At 45.8% G+C, this 17,614-nt stretch overlaps 1 protein-coding gene across 1 annotated transcript in view; it reads right to left on the bottom strand.

Annotated features, from left to right (window-relative positions):
* Positions 1-6,119: 6,119 nt before the first annotated feature.
* Positions 6,120-17,614, bottom strand: part of LOC129701827 (organic cation/carnitine transporter 2-like) — a 66,315-nt gene continuing 54,820 nt past the window's right edge. Inside the window, exons 6-10 of the mRNA XM_055643297.1 lie at positions 16,481-16,581; positions 15,881-16,095; positions 14,900-15,082; positions 12,906-13,041; positions 6,120-10,722 (exon numbers count right to left, since the gene is read on the bottom strand). Coding sequence (XP_055499272.1) covers positions 10,644-10,722; positions 12,906-13,041; positions 14,900-15,082; positions 15,881-16,095; positions 16,481-16,581 — 714 coding nt within the window. The 3' untranslated portion in view covers positions 6,120-10,643. The remainder of the gene's footprint in view (positions 10,723-12,905; positions 13,042-14,899; positions 15,083-15,880; positions 16,096-16,480; positions 16,582-17,614) is intronic.

Raw genomic sequence — 17,614 nt, 5'->3', positions numbered from 1 at the left:
ATAGTCTGAGGGTCTAGAGTGAGGACTGCTCTCAATTGGGGATTCGGTCATTTTTATTCCACATCCTTATTTGTTGAAGGGAGTTAGAACAAGATTGTACAAAATCATGAGAGGAATAGATCGAGTAAATGCAGAGTCTTTTGTAGGGAAATCGAGAACCAGTGGACATAGGTTTAAGGTGAGGGGGAAAGATTTAATAGGAACCCGAGAGTTAATGTTTTTATGCATAGAGTGGTGGGTGTGTGGAACGAGCTATTGTAATATTTAAGAAACATTTAGACAGGTACACGGACATGTACATGGATAGGACATGTTTAGAGGGATATGGGTCAAACACAGGTAGGTGGGACTAGTGTAGACGGGACATGTTTGTCGGTGTGGGCAAGTTGGGCCAAAGGGCCTGTTTCCACTCTGTGTGACTCAGACTATTAGATTGCTTTCGACATCTTTGTAAAAACACATATTCTCACGCCTACATGCATTCTCTGATCAGCTTGTTTTGTCCTGCAGCTTCTCCAACGATACCGCTGACTGCGATTATTTCCACATATATTCATAATGCTTCGCATTGGGGCAATTATAGAAACTCAAACACTCCCCAGGTGCTTTATGCGGGAGTTAGATCTCTGGATGATGCAGTACAGGGGATGTATATGAAAGCAGCCTGATTTAGAGCATGTGAACTTGTAAACCAGCCCGGTTTACATCCATTACCTCAGGCCAGGTGGCTCTGAAGGAGGTCTAGTGTCACTGCTGTGTAATATGGGGTCACCTCTGACAAGAGCCAGTAGTTCCATGGACAAGATCTATCCAGACATTCTAAACCATGAAGAAACATTGAGACACAAGGAACTGCAGATGCTGGAATTCTTGGGCAAAACATAAAGTGCTGGAGGAACACAGCGGGTCAGGCAGCATCCAGGGAAGGGATGGACAGATGATATTTTGGGTCTGGCCACTTCATCAGACTGGTTGGAGTCGGGGAGATAGGAAGTTGGAAAAGAGAATTGGGGATGGGATTGATGGAGAGAGGTGAGGGCGGTGGTGTGGGCTCCCAGATGTGTGGAGTCATTAACAATAGACAATAGGTGCAGGAGTAGGCCATTCTGCCCTTCGAGCCAGCACCGCCATTCAATGTGATCATGGCTGATCATCCCCAATCAGTACCCCGTTCCTGCCTTCTCCCCATATCCCCTGACCCACTATTGTTGCCCTAACTAGCTCTCTCTTGAAAGCATCCAGAGAATCGGCCTCCACCACCCTTTGAGGCAGAGAATTCCACAGACTCTCTGTGAGGAAAAGTGTTTCCTCGTCTCCGTTCTAAATGGCTTACTCCTTATTCTTAACTGTGGCCCCTGGTTCTGGACTCACCCAACATCGGGAACATGTTTCCTGCCTCTAGCGTGTACAAGCCCTAAATAGCGGAGTCAGAGGGTATGGAGAGAAGGCAGGTACAGAATACTGAGTTGGATGATCAGCCATGATCATATTGAATGGCGGTGCAGGCTCTAAGGGCTGAATGGCCTACTCCTGCACCTATTTTCTATGTTTCTATGTTTCCCTTTATCATGTATCTGTGCACTGTGGATGGGTCGATTGTAATCATGTATTTTCTTTCTGCTATCACTGGTTAGCACGCAAGGCAGAAGTTTTTCACTGTACCTGAACCCCACTATTTACAATATATATTAAATTTGGACGAGGGAATTGAATGCAACATCTCCAGTTTTGCGGATGACATGAAGCTGGGGGGCAGTGTTAGCTGTGAGGAGGATGCTAGGAGGCTGCAAGATGACTTGGATAGGCTGGGTGAGTGGGCAAATGCATGGCAGATGCAGTATAATGTGGATAAAAACAGGAAAGTAGACTATTACCTGAATGGTGGCCGATTAGGAAAAGGGGAGATGCAACGAGACCTGGGTGTCATGGTACACCAGTCATTGTAAGTAGGCATGCAGGTGCAGCAGACAGTGAAGAAAGCGAATGGTATGTTAGCATTCATAGCAAAAGGATTTGAGTATAGGAGCAGGAAGGTTCTACTGCAGTTGTACAGGGTCTTGGTGAGACCACACCTGGAGTATTGCGTACAGTTTTGGTATCCTAATCTGAGGAAAGACATTCTTGCCATAGAGGTAGTACAGAGAAGGTTCGCCAGACTGATTCCTGGGATGTCAGAACTTTCATATGAAGAAAGACTGGATAGACTCTGCTTGTACTCGCTAGATTTTAGAAGATTGAGGGGGGATCTTATAGAAGCTTACAAAATTCTTAAGGGGTTTGACAGGCTAGATGCAGGAAGATTGTTCCCGATGTTAGGGAAGTCCAGGACAAGGGATCACAGTTTAAGGATAAAGGGGAAATCTTTTAGGACCGAGATGAGGAAAACATTTTTTACACAGAGAGTGGTGAATCTCTGGAATTCTCTGCCACAGAAGGTAGTTGAGGCCAGTTCATTGGCTATATTTAAGAGGGAGTTAGATGTGGCCCTTGTGGCTAAAGGGATCAGGGAGTATGGAAAGAAGGCAGGTACGGGATACTGAGTTGGATGATCAGCCATGATCATATTGAATGGCGGTGCAGGCTCTAAGGGCTGAATGGCCTACTCATGCACCTATTTTCTATGTTTCTATGTTTCTATGTTTCCCTTTATCATGTATCTGTGCACTGTGGATGGGTCGATTGTAATCATGTATTTTCTTTCTGCTAACTGGTTAGCACGCAATAAAAGTTTTTCACTGTACCTGAACACGTGACAATAAACTAAACTCAGCTGGTCAGGCAGCATCTCTAGAGAACACGGATTGTTGATGTTTCGGATCGGGAAGGACTGAATCTGAAGAAGTTCTGACTAGTCAACTATCCATGTTCTCTAGAGATGCTGCCTGGCCCGCTGGAATACTCCAGCACTTTCTGTCATTTTAATTAGTTAATTAGGGAGTGAGAATTGTTGAATAAGTGAATTAGGAAGTGAACTTTTTTGACTGTGTTATGTGTTGCTATTAGCAATATTTTGGGACTTGTCCAGCTTACTTGGAAAGTCTCATTTGCCTCTTCATTAATGTGCATTTTCCTTTTTCAAAAACTGCAAAGCCTTGGCTGCATTTCAATTTGGCTATTGCAGTTTACAAATCCCGACGCCAGATGGTGGTGTTGTCCCTAACAATAGGCTGTTGCAGGTTGCTTGTACCGACAGCAGATGTCGGTGTTGTACCTCTGTATGGGCACTTGCAGTTTACTCACACCGACAGCAGGTGGCGGTGTTGTACCTCTGTATGGACACTTGCAGTTTACTTACACTGACAGCAGATGGCGGTGTTGTACCACCATTTATGCACTTGCAGTTTACTCGCACCGACTGTAGATGGCGGTGTTGTACCACTGTATGGACACTTGCACTTTACTCACAGCGACAGCAGATGGCGGTGTTGTACCTCTGTATGGACACTTGCAGTTTACTTACACTGACAGCAGATGGCGGTGTTGTACCACCATTTATGCACTTGCAGTTTACTTACACTGACAGCAGATGGCGGTGTTGTACCACCATGTATGCACTTGCAGTTTACTCGCACCGACAGCAGATGGCGGTGTTGTACCTCCGTATGGACATTTGCAGTTTACTCGCACTGACAGCAGATGGCGGTGTTGTATTATGTATGAACACTTGCAGTTTTCCACATCAACCACCAGAGGGCTGTATTTTACAGCACCTACAGGGTGCCAGTTTCCACGGCTATATGATGGTGATATTGGATAAATAAGGAATTGTAGATGCTGGTTTACACCAAAGATAGACATATAGAGTGCTGGAGTAACTCAGCGGGTCAAGCAGCATCTCGGAGAAAAAGGATGGGTGATGTTTTAGGTCAGGACCCTTCTTAGAATGGTTCTTGGGATTTTAACTTAATTTAATTTAAATTAATTTATATGCAATAACAAGAGGGTCCTAAAAGTTACTTTCCCCCATAGAATCCCTATATGTTAAGAAGAACTATCTAATTATTTACAATGGGGAGACAAGGAATTGCAGGTTGCTGGAAACTTCAGCATGACAATGAGCTGGAGTAACCAGGTCAGTCAGCATCTGTGGAGAAAAAGGAATGGGTGACGTTTCAGGTCGGGACCTTTCTTCAGACTGGTTTACTGATTTTCTTTAGACAAGTCTATAGAAGGGTCCCGACCCGAAGCATCACCCATCCTTTTTCTCCAGAGACGCTGTTACTCCAGCACTCTGAGTCTTTTTTTTGTAAACCAACACCTACCTTTCTTTGATCTCCTGTCACTGTAGCCGTGCATGACGTTACCCTTCCTTGCTGTGCCTCGGAGCCATTCTTGGTGCCACAGACCTGGTTGCCGCTGTTTTGTTCCGAACATTCCTCATCTGAACAGATGATGTTTCAGGTTGGTAGACACAAAATGCTGGAGTAACTCAGCGAGCCAGGCAGCATTCCTCCTTCATTGCTGTGATCTGCAGAAAAAGATGAAAAATGTCTAAAATTGATTCTCCACTCTCTCCCCCTTCTCTCTCTCTCACACAGAGTCTCTCACCTGTTTTTGGCAGAATATCTGGCAGTTTCTGAGCTGCTAGCACACCAGCCCTGTGTGACTGAGCTGCCAGCCCACCAGGCCTGAATCACTGAGCTGCCAGCCCACCAGGTCCGAGTGACACCAGGCCTGTTAACAGCCCACCAGCCCTGTGTGACTGAGCTGACAGCCCACCAGCCTTGAGTGACTGAGCTGCCAGCCCACCAGGCCCAAGTGACAGAGGTGCCAGCCCACCAGGCCTGTGTGACTGAGCTGACAGCCCACCAGGCCAGAGTCACTGAGGTGCCAGCCCACCAGGCCTGTGTGACTGAGCTGACAGCCCACCAGGCCTGAGTGACTGAGCTGCCAGCCTATGAATCCATTCAGCCCACAATACCAGCGGGCTGGAGCGGCGTTTCTGTCGGGGGCCGCTCAGTCCTCTGCTTCGGCCGGCACAACACCCATACTATCGCGGAACAGGGTCCCTACCTGGTCGAAGCGCTGGCTGAGACCGCCGGGTAAAACATCACGGAGCTGCAGCTGTGGAGCGACCAGCTCCTCGGCGGCGGCCTACCTTAACATCGTGAGCCTGGAGCTCAAGCGAGATCGCCCTGTCGGGGACCCCCAACCGGAACCTCTGCTTCGGAAGCCGCGGCACCAGCGCTGGAGCGGCTATCGCAGGGTTCCCAGGCGATGCCTTGCCTTGGTCGCCTCGCCCGACGCCGAGCAACCGCGAGGTACGGCCAGGAACATCACGGAGCTGTAGAGGCAACTGTGGAGCGCCTCAATGCTGCCCGGGGTGAACGGGGGATGGAGACTGAACTTTGTGCCTTCATCATTTTTTTTTTTTTTTTTTTTTTTTAAATCAAAAATATCTCTAGATGAAAATATCGCCAGTACAATGAGCTCCACCATCCGACGAACAAATATGCGGCCTTCCTTGTCTTCGGAACCCTCAGCCCAGTGGCGGCCCCTCAGGGTGCGGAAGCGGCCGTTCCAGGTTCCCAGGCCGCTGGGAGGACTCTCCCAATAAGACGCCGGAACAACATCACCCAGCGAAACGGCCCATGGAACTATCGGGCCAATCCATAGAGGCACTGTGGGAGCCCAGCGGTCCCGGAACTCCCTCAGGGTGCCCACAGACAGGGCGTATTCCCTTTCTAATCCCACCCGGGCACGGACGTAACCCCGGAAAAGGGGCAGGCAGCTGGCCGTGCCTTCCCTCATGGTGGGAGCCATTGTGGGGGGATGTTCTATGTGTTTAAGACTCTCATTGGTGTTATGTCTGTATTCTTTTTCGTGTGCTGCAAAATGGCAAAAAGCATTTCACTTCACTACACCTGGGTGTATGTGAATGTGACTAATAAAATACCTTTGATACTAGGGCTCCAGAAAGCCCCCCTCCCCCGCTGGCCACCAATATTGGAATTGGTGGAGAGGTGGAATATTGCGTTGGGGGACCAGTCCTCCCGTGTGAACATGGGACCCAACAGGTCCCACTTAGTCTAGTGAAATCTATAATGTGTAAATAGAAAAAAAAGCAATTGAACACTTGCATTTTAATATGCCATCCATGGCTAACATTTATTCTTCTTATGAATCAATGGGCAGCATTAACATCATTCTGCAACCTTTCACAAATTCCATTTTGATTTTCCATTGAACGCTATTGATAATTGATTAAGAATATGAATAAAATTTTTAAGTTTGTTATTCAATGATTACTCCTTATTATAGCCATTTAAAATATTCATTTATAACTCTGAATTAGAGCTTCATAACTTACACATAAAAAAATATTTGTTCTACCAAGGAAGAAATATTAAGCAAAAGTATCTTGCTGAAGTGAATAAAGTGCAGCAAAACTAAATACCATCAATAACAGCGGAAATCAAACTAATCAATATCAAGAAGGAGACACAAGAAACTGCATGTGTTGGAATCTTGAACAAAATACCGAGTGTTGGAGTAACTCAGTGGGTCAGCCTGCAGAGAATGGACAAATGTTGGTTTGGTTAGGACCTTTCATTTACTTTGTTTCGAGATACAGCGCAGATACAGGTCCTTTAGCCCATCGAGTCCATGCCGACTAGCAATCCCCGTACACTAGCACTATCCTTCATGCTAGGGACAGTTCAAAATTTTTACCGAATCCAATTAACCTACAAACCTGTACGTCTTTGGAGTGTGGGAGGAAACTGGAGCACGCAGTCACAGGGAGAACATACAAACTCCGTACAAACAGCACCTACAAACAGTCAGGATTAAACTCGGGTCTCCTCCCACATTCCAAAGATGTGCAGGTTTGTAGGTTAATTGGCTTCTGTAAAATTGCCCCTGGTTTGTATGACATAAAACTAGTGTACGGGTGATAGATAGTCGACGAGGACATGTTGGGTCAAAGGGCCTGTTCCTACGCCGCATCTCCAATCTCTAAACTCTGATATCCAGAGCTTTTAAATGTACAGTTTTGTATCTCAGAAGAGTAGCTGGGGAATGGTTTCCCTCAAACATGGACAAAAAAGCTGGTGCAGAATGAAGGCAAAGGTGAAATCTCAACTACATTTTACCGAGTAAGAAACCAAGAAACTGGTAAAACTGTAGTCAATGGAAACCAAGGATAAACACACTATTGGCATCACACAAAACGATGATTGCGTTGTTTTGCAATCAGTCATATCGACGCAGTTGGAGTGACTGACGTACTCAATGTTCACTGGAGTTTTTTTACATTCAGATTGCAAAAAATAGATGAAGCTCCTCTTGTAGAGCGATGAATGTATCTCGTACTAGTCTTTTACAGTGGTCCCTGAGTAAGGGGGAACTGTACAAAACGGTTTGCATCTTAACAGGTGGGGGACTAGCATTCTGGCAGGCAGGTTTGCCACTGCTACACGAGTGGTTTTAAACTGAATAAGGGGGGTGAGGTGTCAAATGGGATAGTCGAGGATGGAGTTAAAGGGAAAGAGAGTAAAGGGATGGTTAATGACCCCAGAATTAATGGGAAAGGAAGCTCACAAAGGGATAGGAGAGTATGGCCAAGTGTAATAGGGATCGATGTGAAAGGTGAGATGTGTAAGGAATTAAAAGTATTGTATATGAATGCGCAAAGTATAAGAAGTAAAGTAGATGAACTTGAGGCTCAGTTAGAGGTTGGTAGATATGACATTGTGGGGATTACTGAGACGTGGCTGCAGGAGGACCGGGCCTGGGAACTTAATATACAGGGTTATACATCCTATAGAAAGGACAGGCGGGTGGGCAGAGGAGGGGGGGTAGCTCTGCTGGTGAGGATGGAATTCAGTCCCTTGCGAAGGGAAGACATAGGGACTGACGAGGTAGAGTCACTGTGGATTGAGTTGAGGAATTGTAAAGGCAAGAAGACACTAATTGGTGTTATTTACAGACCCCCAAAAAGATGTAGGGTGTAAGTTGCAGCAGGAGTTAAAACTGGCATGTAACAAAGGTAATGCCACTGTGGTGATGGGGGATTTCAATATGCAGGTAGACAGGGAAAATCAGGTTGGTTCAGGACCCCAAGAATGAGTTTGTAGAATGCCTCCGAGATGGATTCTTAGAGCAGCTTGTAATGGAGTCAACCAGAGAAAAGGCAATTCTGGATTTAGTGTTGTCCAATGAACCAGATATGATAAGAGAACTCGAGGTAAAGAAACCGCTTGGAGGTAGTGATCATAATATGATTAGTTTTAATCTGCAATTTAAGAAGGAGAACGTTAAATCGGACGTGGCAGTGATGCAGTTGAACAAAGGGGACTATGAAGGCATGAGAGAGGAGCTGGCCAAAGTAGACTGGAAAGGGATCCTAGCAGGAATGACGGTGGAACAGCAATGGCAGGAACTTCTGGGCATAATCTGGAAGACGCAGGATCATTTCATTCCAAAAAGGAAGAAAGATTCTAAGGGGAGTAGGATACAACCGTGGCTGACAAGAGAAGTTAGGGATAGAATAAAACTAAAAGGAAAGATGTATAACACAGCAAAGAGTAGCCGGAAGCCAGAGGATTGGGAAACTTTCATAGGACAACAGAAGGAAACAAAATGGGCAATACGGGCTGAAAAGATGAAGTACGAGGGGAAGCTGGCCAGGAATATAAAGAAGGACAGTAAAAGCTTCTTTAGATATGTTAAGGGAAAAAGAGTAGCAAAGTCAAATGTGGGCCCCTTGAAGGCAGACACGGGTGAAATTATTATGGGCAACAACGAAATGGCAGGAGAATTGAATAGGTACTTCGGATCTGTGTTCACTAAGGAAGACACATACAATCTCCCAGATGTACTGGAGGACAGAGGATCTAAGGGGATAGAGGAACTGAAAGAAATTTTCATTAGGCGAGAAATAGTATTGGGTAGACTAATGGGACTGAAGGATGATAAATCCCTCTGGGCCTGATGGTCTGCATCCCAGGGTCCTCAGGGAGGTGGCTCTAGAAATAGTGGACGCAGTGGTGATCATTTTCCAATGTTCAATAGATTCAGGATCAGTTCCTGTGGATTGGAGGATAGCTAATGTTATCCCACTTTTCAAGAAAGGAGCGAGAGAGAAAACGGGGAATTACAGACCAGTTAGCCTGAATTCGGTGGTGGGAAAGATGCTGGAGTCAATTATTAAAGAGGTAATAATGGGGCATTTGGATAGCAGTAAAAGCATTAGTCCAAGTCAACATGGATTTATGAAAGGGAAATCATGCTTCACTAATCTTCTGGAATTTTTTGAGGATGTGACCAGTAAAATGGATGAAGGGGTGCCAATGGATATAGTATATCTAGACTTTCAGAAAGCCTTTGATAAGGTCCCGCATGGTAGACTGGTGACTAAAATTAGAGCACATGGTATTGGGGGTAGGGTGTTGACATGGATAGAAAATTGGTTGGCAGACCGGAAGCAAAGAGTAGGAGTGAACGGGTCCTTTTCAGAATGGCAGGCAGTGGCGAGTGGAGTGCCGCAAGGCTCGGTATTGGGGCCACAACTGTTTACCATATATATTAATGATTTGGAAGAGGAAATTAGGAGCAACACTAGCAAGTTTGCGGATGACACAAAGCTGGGTGGCAGTGTGAACTGTGAAGAGGATGTTAGGAGGTTGCAGGGTGACCTGGACAGATTGAGTGAGTGGGCAGATGCGTGGCAGATGCAGTATAATATAGATAAATGTGAGGTTATCCACTTTGGCGGCAAAAACAAGGGGGCAGATTATTATCTCAATGGGGTTAGGTTAGGTAAGGGGGAGGTACAGCGAGACCTGGGTGTCCTTGTACACCGGTCACTGAAAGTTTGCGTGCAGATACAGCAGGCAGTGAAGAAAGCTAATGGAATGTTGGCCTTCATAACAAAAGGATTTCAGTGTAGGAGTAAAGAGGTTCTTCTGCAGTTGTATAGGGCTCTGGTGAGACCACATCTGGAGTATTGTGCACAGTTTTGGTCTCCTAATTTCAGGAAGGACATCCTTGTGATTGAGGCAGTGCAGCGTAGATTCACAAGATTGATCCCTGGGATGGCGGGACTGTCATATGAGGAAATATTGAAAAGACTAGGCTTGTATTCACTGGAGTTTAGAAGGATGAGGGGGGATCTTATAGAAACATATAAAATTATAAAAGGACTGGACAAGCTAGATGCAGGAAAAATGTTCCCAATGTTGGGCGAGTCCAGAACCAGGGGTCACAGTCTTAGTATAAAAGGGAGGTCATTTAAGACTGAGGTGAGAAAAAACTTTTTCGCCCAGAGAGTTGTGAAATTATGGAATTCCCTGCCACAGAGGTCACTGGATGGATTTAAGAGAGTTAGATAGAGCTCTAGAGGCTAGTGGAGTCAAAGGATATGGGGAGAAGGCAGGCATGAGTTATTGATATGGGACGATCAGCCATGATCACAATGAATGGCGGTGCTGGTTCGAAGGGCCGAATGTCCTCCTCCTGCATCTATTTTCTATGTTTCTATGTACTAGTCTTTTACAGTGGTCCCTGAGTACTGTAGTTGTATTGCTGGACATATTGTGACTTGAGATAACGTTACTCTATGACGCATCCCCAAAAAAGATGCTTGCAATTTCTCCTACATTACAGTATTACGGCCGCAGTCAAGTCCAATCTGTTGCTTCTTAATGACCATCAGATTTTTCACCCATTTCGTTTTGAACAGAACGGTCTTGATTGCTGCAAGGAGTTCTAAATTTGAAGCTGCAACCAAAAGGAAGCCATTGAGTAAAACCATTAACAGGAGCAAACATTAACAGGCATTTCTAACAAGTTTCAGAGAATTGTGGACGCAGCCCAGACCATCACGCAAACCAACCTCCCTTCTATTGACTCCATCTACACTTCACGCTGCCTCAGCAAGGCCAGCAGCATAATCAAGGACCAGTCTCACCCCGGTCACTCCCTCTTCTCCACTCTCCCGTTTGCTATGTCGCTCTTCAAGGGAGATGCTAAATGCATTTCGTTGTCTCTGTACTGTACACTGACAATGACAATTAAAATTGAATCTGAATCTGAATCTCCCATCAGGCAAGAGGTACAGAAGTGTGAAAACACACACCTCCAGTTCAGGGACCATTTCTTCCCAGCTGTTATCAGGCGACTGAACTGTCCTCTCACCAACTAGAGAGCGATCCTCACCTACCGTCGAGCTCATTGGAGACCCTCGTACTTTCCTTAATCGGATTTTATGGACTTTATCTTGCATTAAACTTTATTCCGTTCATCCTGTATCTGTGCACTGTGCATGAAGGGACACTAAAGTTCAATGAAGGAAGTGAGGTTCATGTCATCCAAATCGACCCTCAAAAATGTTTTTGCTGACGTTCTGAATGGTGGTGGCTTTAAATTCACACTAGTTACATGTTATCCCACTTTCTCATCGAAGGCTTGTCACCATCGAAAAAGAAAAAAAAAACGCAAAAGAAACTGACATTTGACGGCACGGGGCTTGTACTCGCAGTTAAAAGGATGACCTGGAACGCAATGAAACTTATCGAACAGTGAACTGCCTGGATAGAGTGGATGTGGAGAGAAAGTTTCCACTAGTGGGGCAGTCTAGGACCAGAGGTCATAGCCTCAGAATAAATGGACGCCCAATTAGAAAGAATTTCAGGAGGAATTTCTCGTCAGAGGGTGGTGAATCTGTGGAATTCATTGCCACTGAAGGCGTTGGAGGTCACGTCAATGGATATTTTTAAGCAGGTGATTGACAGATTGTTGAAGGGTGTCAGGGGTTATGGGGAGAAGGCAGGAGAATGGGTTTGAGAGGGAGAGACAGATCAGCCATGATTTAATGATGGAGTAGACTTGATGGACCAAATTGCCTAATTCTGCTTTTGAACTTAATTTTTTTAATAATTTGAGACACTCGACAATTCTCCTTATTAGTTATCTTCCTTGCCCATCCCCCACCCTCTCTGCAAGTTAAAAATAAATTCTTTCCCCACTTTTCCAATTTTGACAAAGGATCTTCAATTTGAAACATTACTCTTTTGCTTTCCACTGATGCTGCCTGGCCTGCACAGTAATTTCTCATTTTGCTTGTACTTCAAACTTAGAGCATCCACATTCAGTTAGTTCAAATTCGTCACTCATTACCACGGCAAATTAGCACAGTTTATTCCAACAAAATATATACGAGAGAAAACAAAATAGAAATAAAGACTGAAATAAAGTGAGGGACTGAAAGACTTAACTGAAAGAAAGGAAGGATGCAAAATGCTGGAGTAACTCAGCTGGTCAGGCAGCATCGCTGGAGAAAAGGAACAGGTAGCATTCCAGGGTTGGGACCCTTCGTCATACTGAAATAAAGTAGGTTAAGGGTGGCGTAGTGGCACAGCTGTACAGTTGCTACCTCATTGCGCCAGAAACCTAGATTTCGACCCTGACCTCGAGTGCTGCCTGTGTAGAGTTTGCACGTTTTCCCTGTGACTGCGTGAGTTTCCACCGGGTGCTCTGATTTCCTTTCACATCTCAAAGACATGCGGGTTTGCAGGTTCATTGGTATCTGTACGGTGCCACTCATGTGTAGGGAGTAGATGAGAAAGTGGGATAACATGGAACTAGTGTGAATGGATGAATGATGGTCAGCATGGACAAGGTGGGCTGAAGGGCCTGTTTCCATGCTGTATATCTAAACTAAGACCGCTGGAGTATGCATGCACATGAACATGGATTAGCTTGATAATGTGTCTAGTGTTGGTGGTTTATTCTGCCCACAGTTCTCAAATTACATATCCAACCAAGTTTACAATCGTAGAACCTGTCCATAAAAACTATTTTTTTGTCCACATATAAATATTTGGAATATGTTGAAAACAATAGAACGGTCCCCAGAAAAGAGGAACATATGGAAACGATAGGAAAAGGAACAACATACTTACCACTTGATGTCCTGCATCTGGTCAATGGTTTCCAGAAGAGAATTATTGATTGTTTCAGGCAGAAACAAGACTAGAACTGCTGACAGGATTGTTAAACCTCCCATTAAAATGAAGGGCAGAAGTTCATTATATGCTCCTGTGAAGATAGACACCACAAAGTTTGTAACGTTGCAAGTAGATGTTATTAGACACACAACTTCTATCATCAAGAAGATAAAGGCTTTGTAGGAGGGAGGGGAGGGAACGGCACACATGCAGACTCCCCACCATACCTTTCTGAGGAAGGATGTGCCGGCGCTGGAGAGGGTCCAGAGGAGGTTTCCATGAATGATCCCAGGAATGAGTGAGTTGACGTATGATGAGTGTTTGACGACACTGGGCCTTGCTGGAGTTTAGAAGGGTGAGGGGGGACCTCATTCAAACGTATCAAATAGCGAAAGGCATGGATAGCCTTTACGGAAACAGGCCCTTCGGCCCACTGAGTGCCCAATGACCAGTGATCACCCTCTATACTAGCTCTATCCTACATCCCCTTCATCTTGTATCTGTGCGGCTTGATTGTATAGAGTCAAAGTGATACAGTGCGGAAACAGGCCCTTCGGCCCAACTCACCCACATCGGCCAACAATGTCCCAGCTACACTAGTCCCACTTGCCTGCACTTGGTTCATATCCCTCCAAACCTGTCCCATCCATGTACCTGTCAAATTGTTTCTTAAACGATGGTATAGTCCCAGCCTCAACTACCTCCTCTGGCAGCTTGTTCCATGCACCCACCACCCTTTGTGTGAAAAAGCTACCCCTCGGATTCCTATTAAATCTTTTCCCCTTCTCCTTGAACCTATGTCCTCTGGTCATCGATTCCCCTACTCTGGGCAGAAGACTCTGTGCATCTACCTGATCAATTCCTCTCATGATTTTGTAAACCTCTATGATCTCCCTTCATCCTCCTGCGCTCCAAGGAATAGAGACCCAGCCTACTCAACCTCTCCCTATAGCTCACACCCTCTAGTCCTGGCAACATCCTCGTAGATCTTTCCTGAGCCCTTTCAAGCTGGACAATATCTTTCCTATAACATGGTGCCCAGAACTGAACACAATATTCTAAATGCAGTCTCACCAACGTCTTATGCAACTGCAACATGACCACTCAACGTCTATACTCAACACTCTGACTGATGAAGGCCAAAGTGCCAAAAGCCTGTTTACCACCTTATCTCCCTGCGACTTGACCTTCAAGGAACCATGCACCTGTACTCCTAGATCCCTCTGCTCTACAACACTACCCAGGGGCCCGACCATTTAGTGTCGGTCCTGCCCTTGTTCGACATCCCAAAATGCAACAGCTCAAACTTTTCTGTATTAAATACCATCAACCATTCCTCCACCCACCTGGCCAATCGATCCAGATCCAGATCCTGCTGCAATCTTTCACAACCATCTTCAGTATCTGCAAAACCACTAACTTTTGTATCATCAGCAAACTTGTTAATCTTGCCCTGTATGTTCTCATCCAAATCATTGATGTAGATGACAAACAGTAACGGGCCCAGCACTGAACCCTGAGGCATGCCACTTGTAACAGGCCTCCAGTCTGAGAAGCAACTTTCCACCATCACCCTCTGCTTCCTTCCATGGAGCCAATTTGCTATCCTTTCAGCTATTTCTCATTGGATCCCATGCGATCTAACCTTCCAGAACAGCCTACCATGCGGAACCTTGTCAAACACCTTACTGAAGTCCATGTACACAGCACGTAAGGATGAAAAGACTTTTTGCTGACTGGATAGCACGTGACTGCAAAGCGTTTCACTGTACCTCAGTACACATGACAATAAACTATACTAAACTAAAGTAAACTGAAGTAAACAAAACTAAACTATAAGGGAGAATATTCAATGTAATCTATATGTCACGCTATAGACTATTGTGCCATGTTTATTGACAAAGCCTGCAACTTTCCAAATGTAGTAAAATTTAACTCTGTTATCTTACCGAGGTAAACAAAATATGGAGAGATGATGCTGCCGGTTCTGGAGGCCATGGTGCTCACTCCAACGCCCATGTTTCTGACCACAGTTGGGTAGAGCTCCGCAGTATAGACATACACAATGGAGAAGGCAGAAGTAATAACAAATTTTCCGACCATGACCAGTGTTGTGGTAAGCGCTGAAAGATCTAATAAAAGTATGTGCAAAGATAAACTTGTTCAAGGATACACAGATCCACAAGAAACAGCTTCGATAATCAATAGACACCTATTGTTTTTGTTTGGAGTATGTGCATGTCCTGCATCAGCTTTGCCAGAGATGCTTTGTGAAATGTTGAAGGTAGACAAAACTATTTAGTTTAGTTTAGTTTATAGTTGAGAGACATGGCGCGGAAACAGGCCCTTTGGCCCACGGAGTCCGTGCCGACCAGCGATTCCCGCATACTTGCACTATCACACACACCACGCATAATTTACAATTTTACCAAGCCAATTAACCTACAAACTCGTACGTCTTTGGAGCAAAGATACTAGCCCCTCTACCTCTCTACACCTCTCCCCATCCCTCTACCTCCCCTCTCTACTCCCCTCCCCACCCTCTCTACCCCCTTCCTATTTCCCCCCTTCCTCTCTACCCTCCTCCCTCTCTGCCCCCCTCCCTCTCTACCCGCCCTCCCTCTCTATCCACCCTCCCTCTCTACCACCCCTCCCTCTCTACCACCCCATCCTCCCCACCTCCCCTCCCTCTCTAGGGATTGAAGAGGGTGAAGAGGAGGAGGAAGGAGTGCTGGGGGATGAGGAGAAATGAGTCGCGCCTGCGCTGTGGGGGGCTATGCGTGAGTGGTGCAATATTGCGTTGGAGGAAATGGGTGGATGGTGGAACCTTGCGTTGGGGGAGCAGACCCAACGGGTCTGCACTTGGTCTAGTATTACATAAAAGGCATGCTGTCTGAAATGATAATTATAGATGCGGTATAATAACTTACCTGATGGTACAAGCTGGATGAAGAAAAGAACACCGCCTCCAAGAAAAAGTGCTCCTGAAAGGCTGAACCTGCGGCCAAGTCTCTGGAGAAGGAGCCAGGCAGCTGTGTAGGCTGGAACTTCAATGGCAGCAGAGAAGAAGCAGTTCAAATAGGCATTGCCGTTGAGGTTTGGTGTGCTCAAAGATAGGCCGTAGTACTCAATTGATAGAATCATCCTACAACATTACAATACACAAGAGTCTAATCCACCATGGCTGATCTATCTTTCCCTCTCAACCCCATTCTTCTGCCTTCTCCCCATATCCCTTCATACCCGTACTAATCAAGTATCTGTCAATCTTTGCCTTAAAAGTATCCAAAGCCGTCTGAGGCAATGAATTCCACAGAATCACCACATTCTGACTAAAGAAATTCCTCCTTATCTCCTTTCTAAAGGTAAGTTATTTTAATTTGAGAACTGAAAGCAGTGCTTTTTTGCATACATAATCATACTTTCTGGGTGCTAACTGAGCTTTTAATGCTACATTCTTTAAAGATAAGATAGAAAGTCCCAATTTACTTGATCAAATTAAAAAAAAGCCTCTCCTCTTTCATACTCACCACACAAGGAAGTTTATAATTGTGATAGCTCGGATATTACTGGTTTTCACCAAGTGTATTATTGTATGAGATATTACACTTTTAGCCTTCATCTCTTCCAGCTGAAAGGAAATGAGATTCAGTGTTAATGTTAACATGTTAACTAAGTGGGACCCAGGGGAGGGGGGGGGGGGGGGGGGGGAGGAAGGGGGATGTGTGGGGGGGGGGGGGGGGAGGGAGGGGGGTGTGGGGAAGGGGGTGTGTGTGGGGAGGCGGGTTATGGGGGTGTGTGGTGGAGAGGGTTGTGGGTGAGGGGGGTGTGGGATGGATATATGTGGGGGGGAGGGGGGGTGAGGTAGGGGGGGGGTGGGGGAGGGGGGGGTGTGGTGGTGTGGGGGAGGGGGAACCTTCAAAGCCTTTATAACTTTTGTACTATTTCACCAATCAGAACAAAACTTATTTGACTTGTAGCAGAGGAGAATGGTGAGTAAGGGGCGAAAAATCATAGAGCCAAGGGGGATCGTTTTTGTGCAAATTTAATTACAACGCAGACAGGAAGTGGTCAAGATGAGAGTTTTAGTAATAAACTAGACTGTGGGACCCGTTGGGTCCCAGCATCACACAGGAGGGCTGGTCATCCAACGCAATATTCCACCTCTCCACCAATTCTAATATTGGTAGCCAGTTGGGGGGGGCGGGGCTTTCTGGAGCGCTAGTATGGGTGTTGTGCGCTGAAGGGACTGGTTTCCAGAAGGCTAGTATGCAAATTGTGCGCTAAATGGATTCTTGGGCTGGCGTCTCAGTCAATCAAGCCTGTTGTGCTGGCAACTCACTCACTCACGGCTGGTGGGCTGGTAGTTGACTCACGGCTAATCCTTGAAATTCTATTTCAAGCATAGTATAAGGCCACCAAATTCAAGTGCAGTTTCTTACCACTTCTAGCAGGGTACAAGGCCACCAAATTCAAGTACAGTTTCATACCATTTGAAGTAGGGTGCAAAGCCACTAAAGACAGCGAGTCATGACCTCTCCCTCCTCCATCTTGCAGAGACTGAGCTACACCCACATTTCCGGGTTTTAGAACCCCTCCCCCCCCCCCCCCCCCCCCCCCCCCACCACCGGAAAAAGTGTGGCTTTCATGGAGTGATTGAAGGG

The sequence above is a fragment of the Leucoraja erinacea genome, chromosome 11, assembly GCF_028641065.1.
Source record: "Leucoraja erinacea ecotype New England chromosome 11, Leri_hhj_1, whole genome shotgun sequence".
Lineage (NCBI taxonomy): Eukaryota > Metazoa > Chordata > Chondrichthyes > Rajiformes > Rajidae > Leucoraja > Leucoraja erinaceus.
The sequence above is the reverse complement of the archived record's forward strand: the minus strand, read 5'-3'. Positions and strand labels throughout refer to the sequence as shown.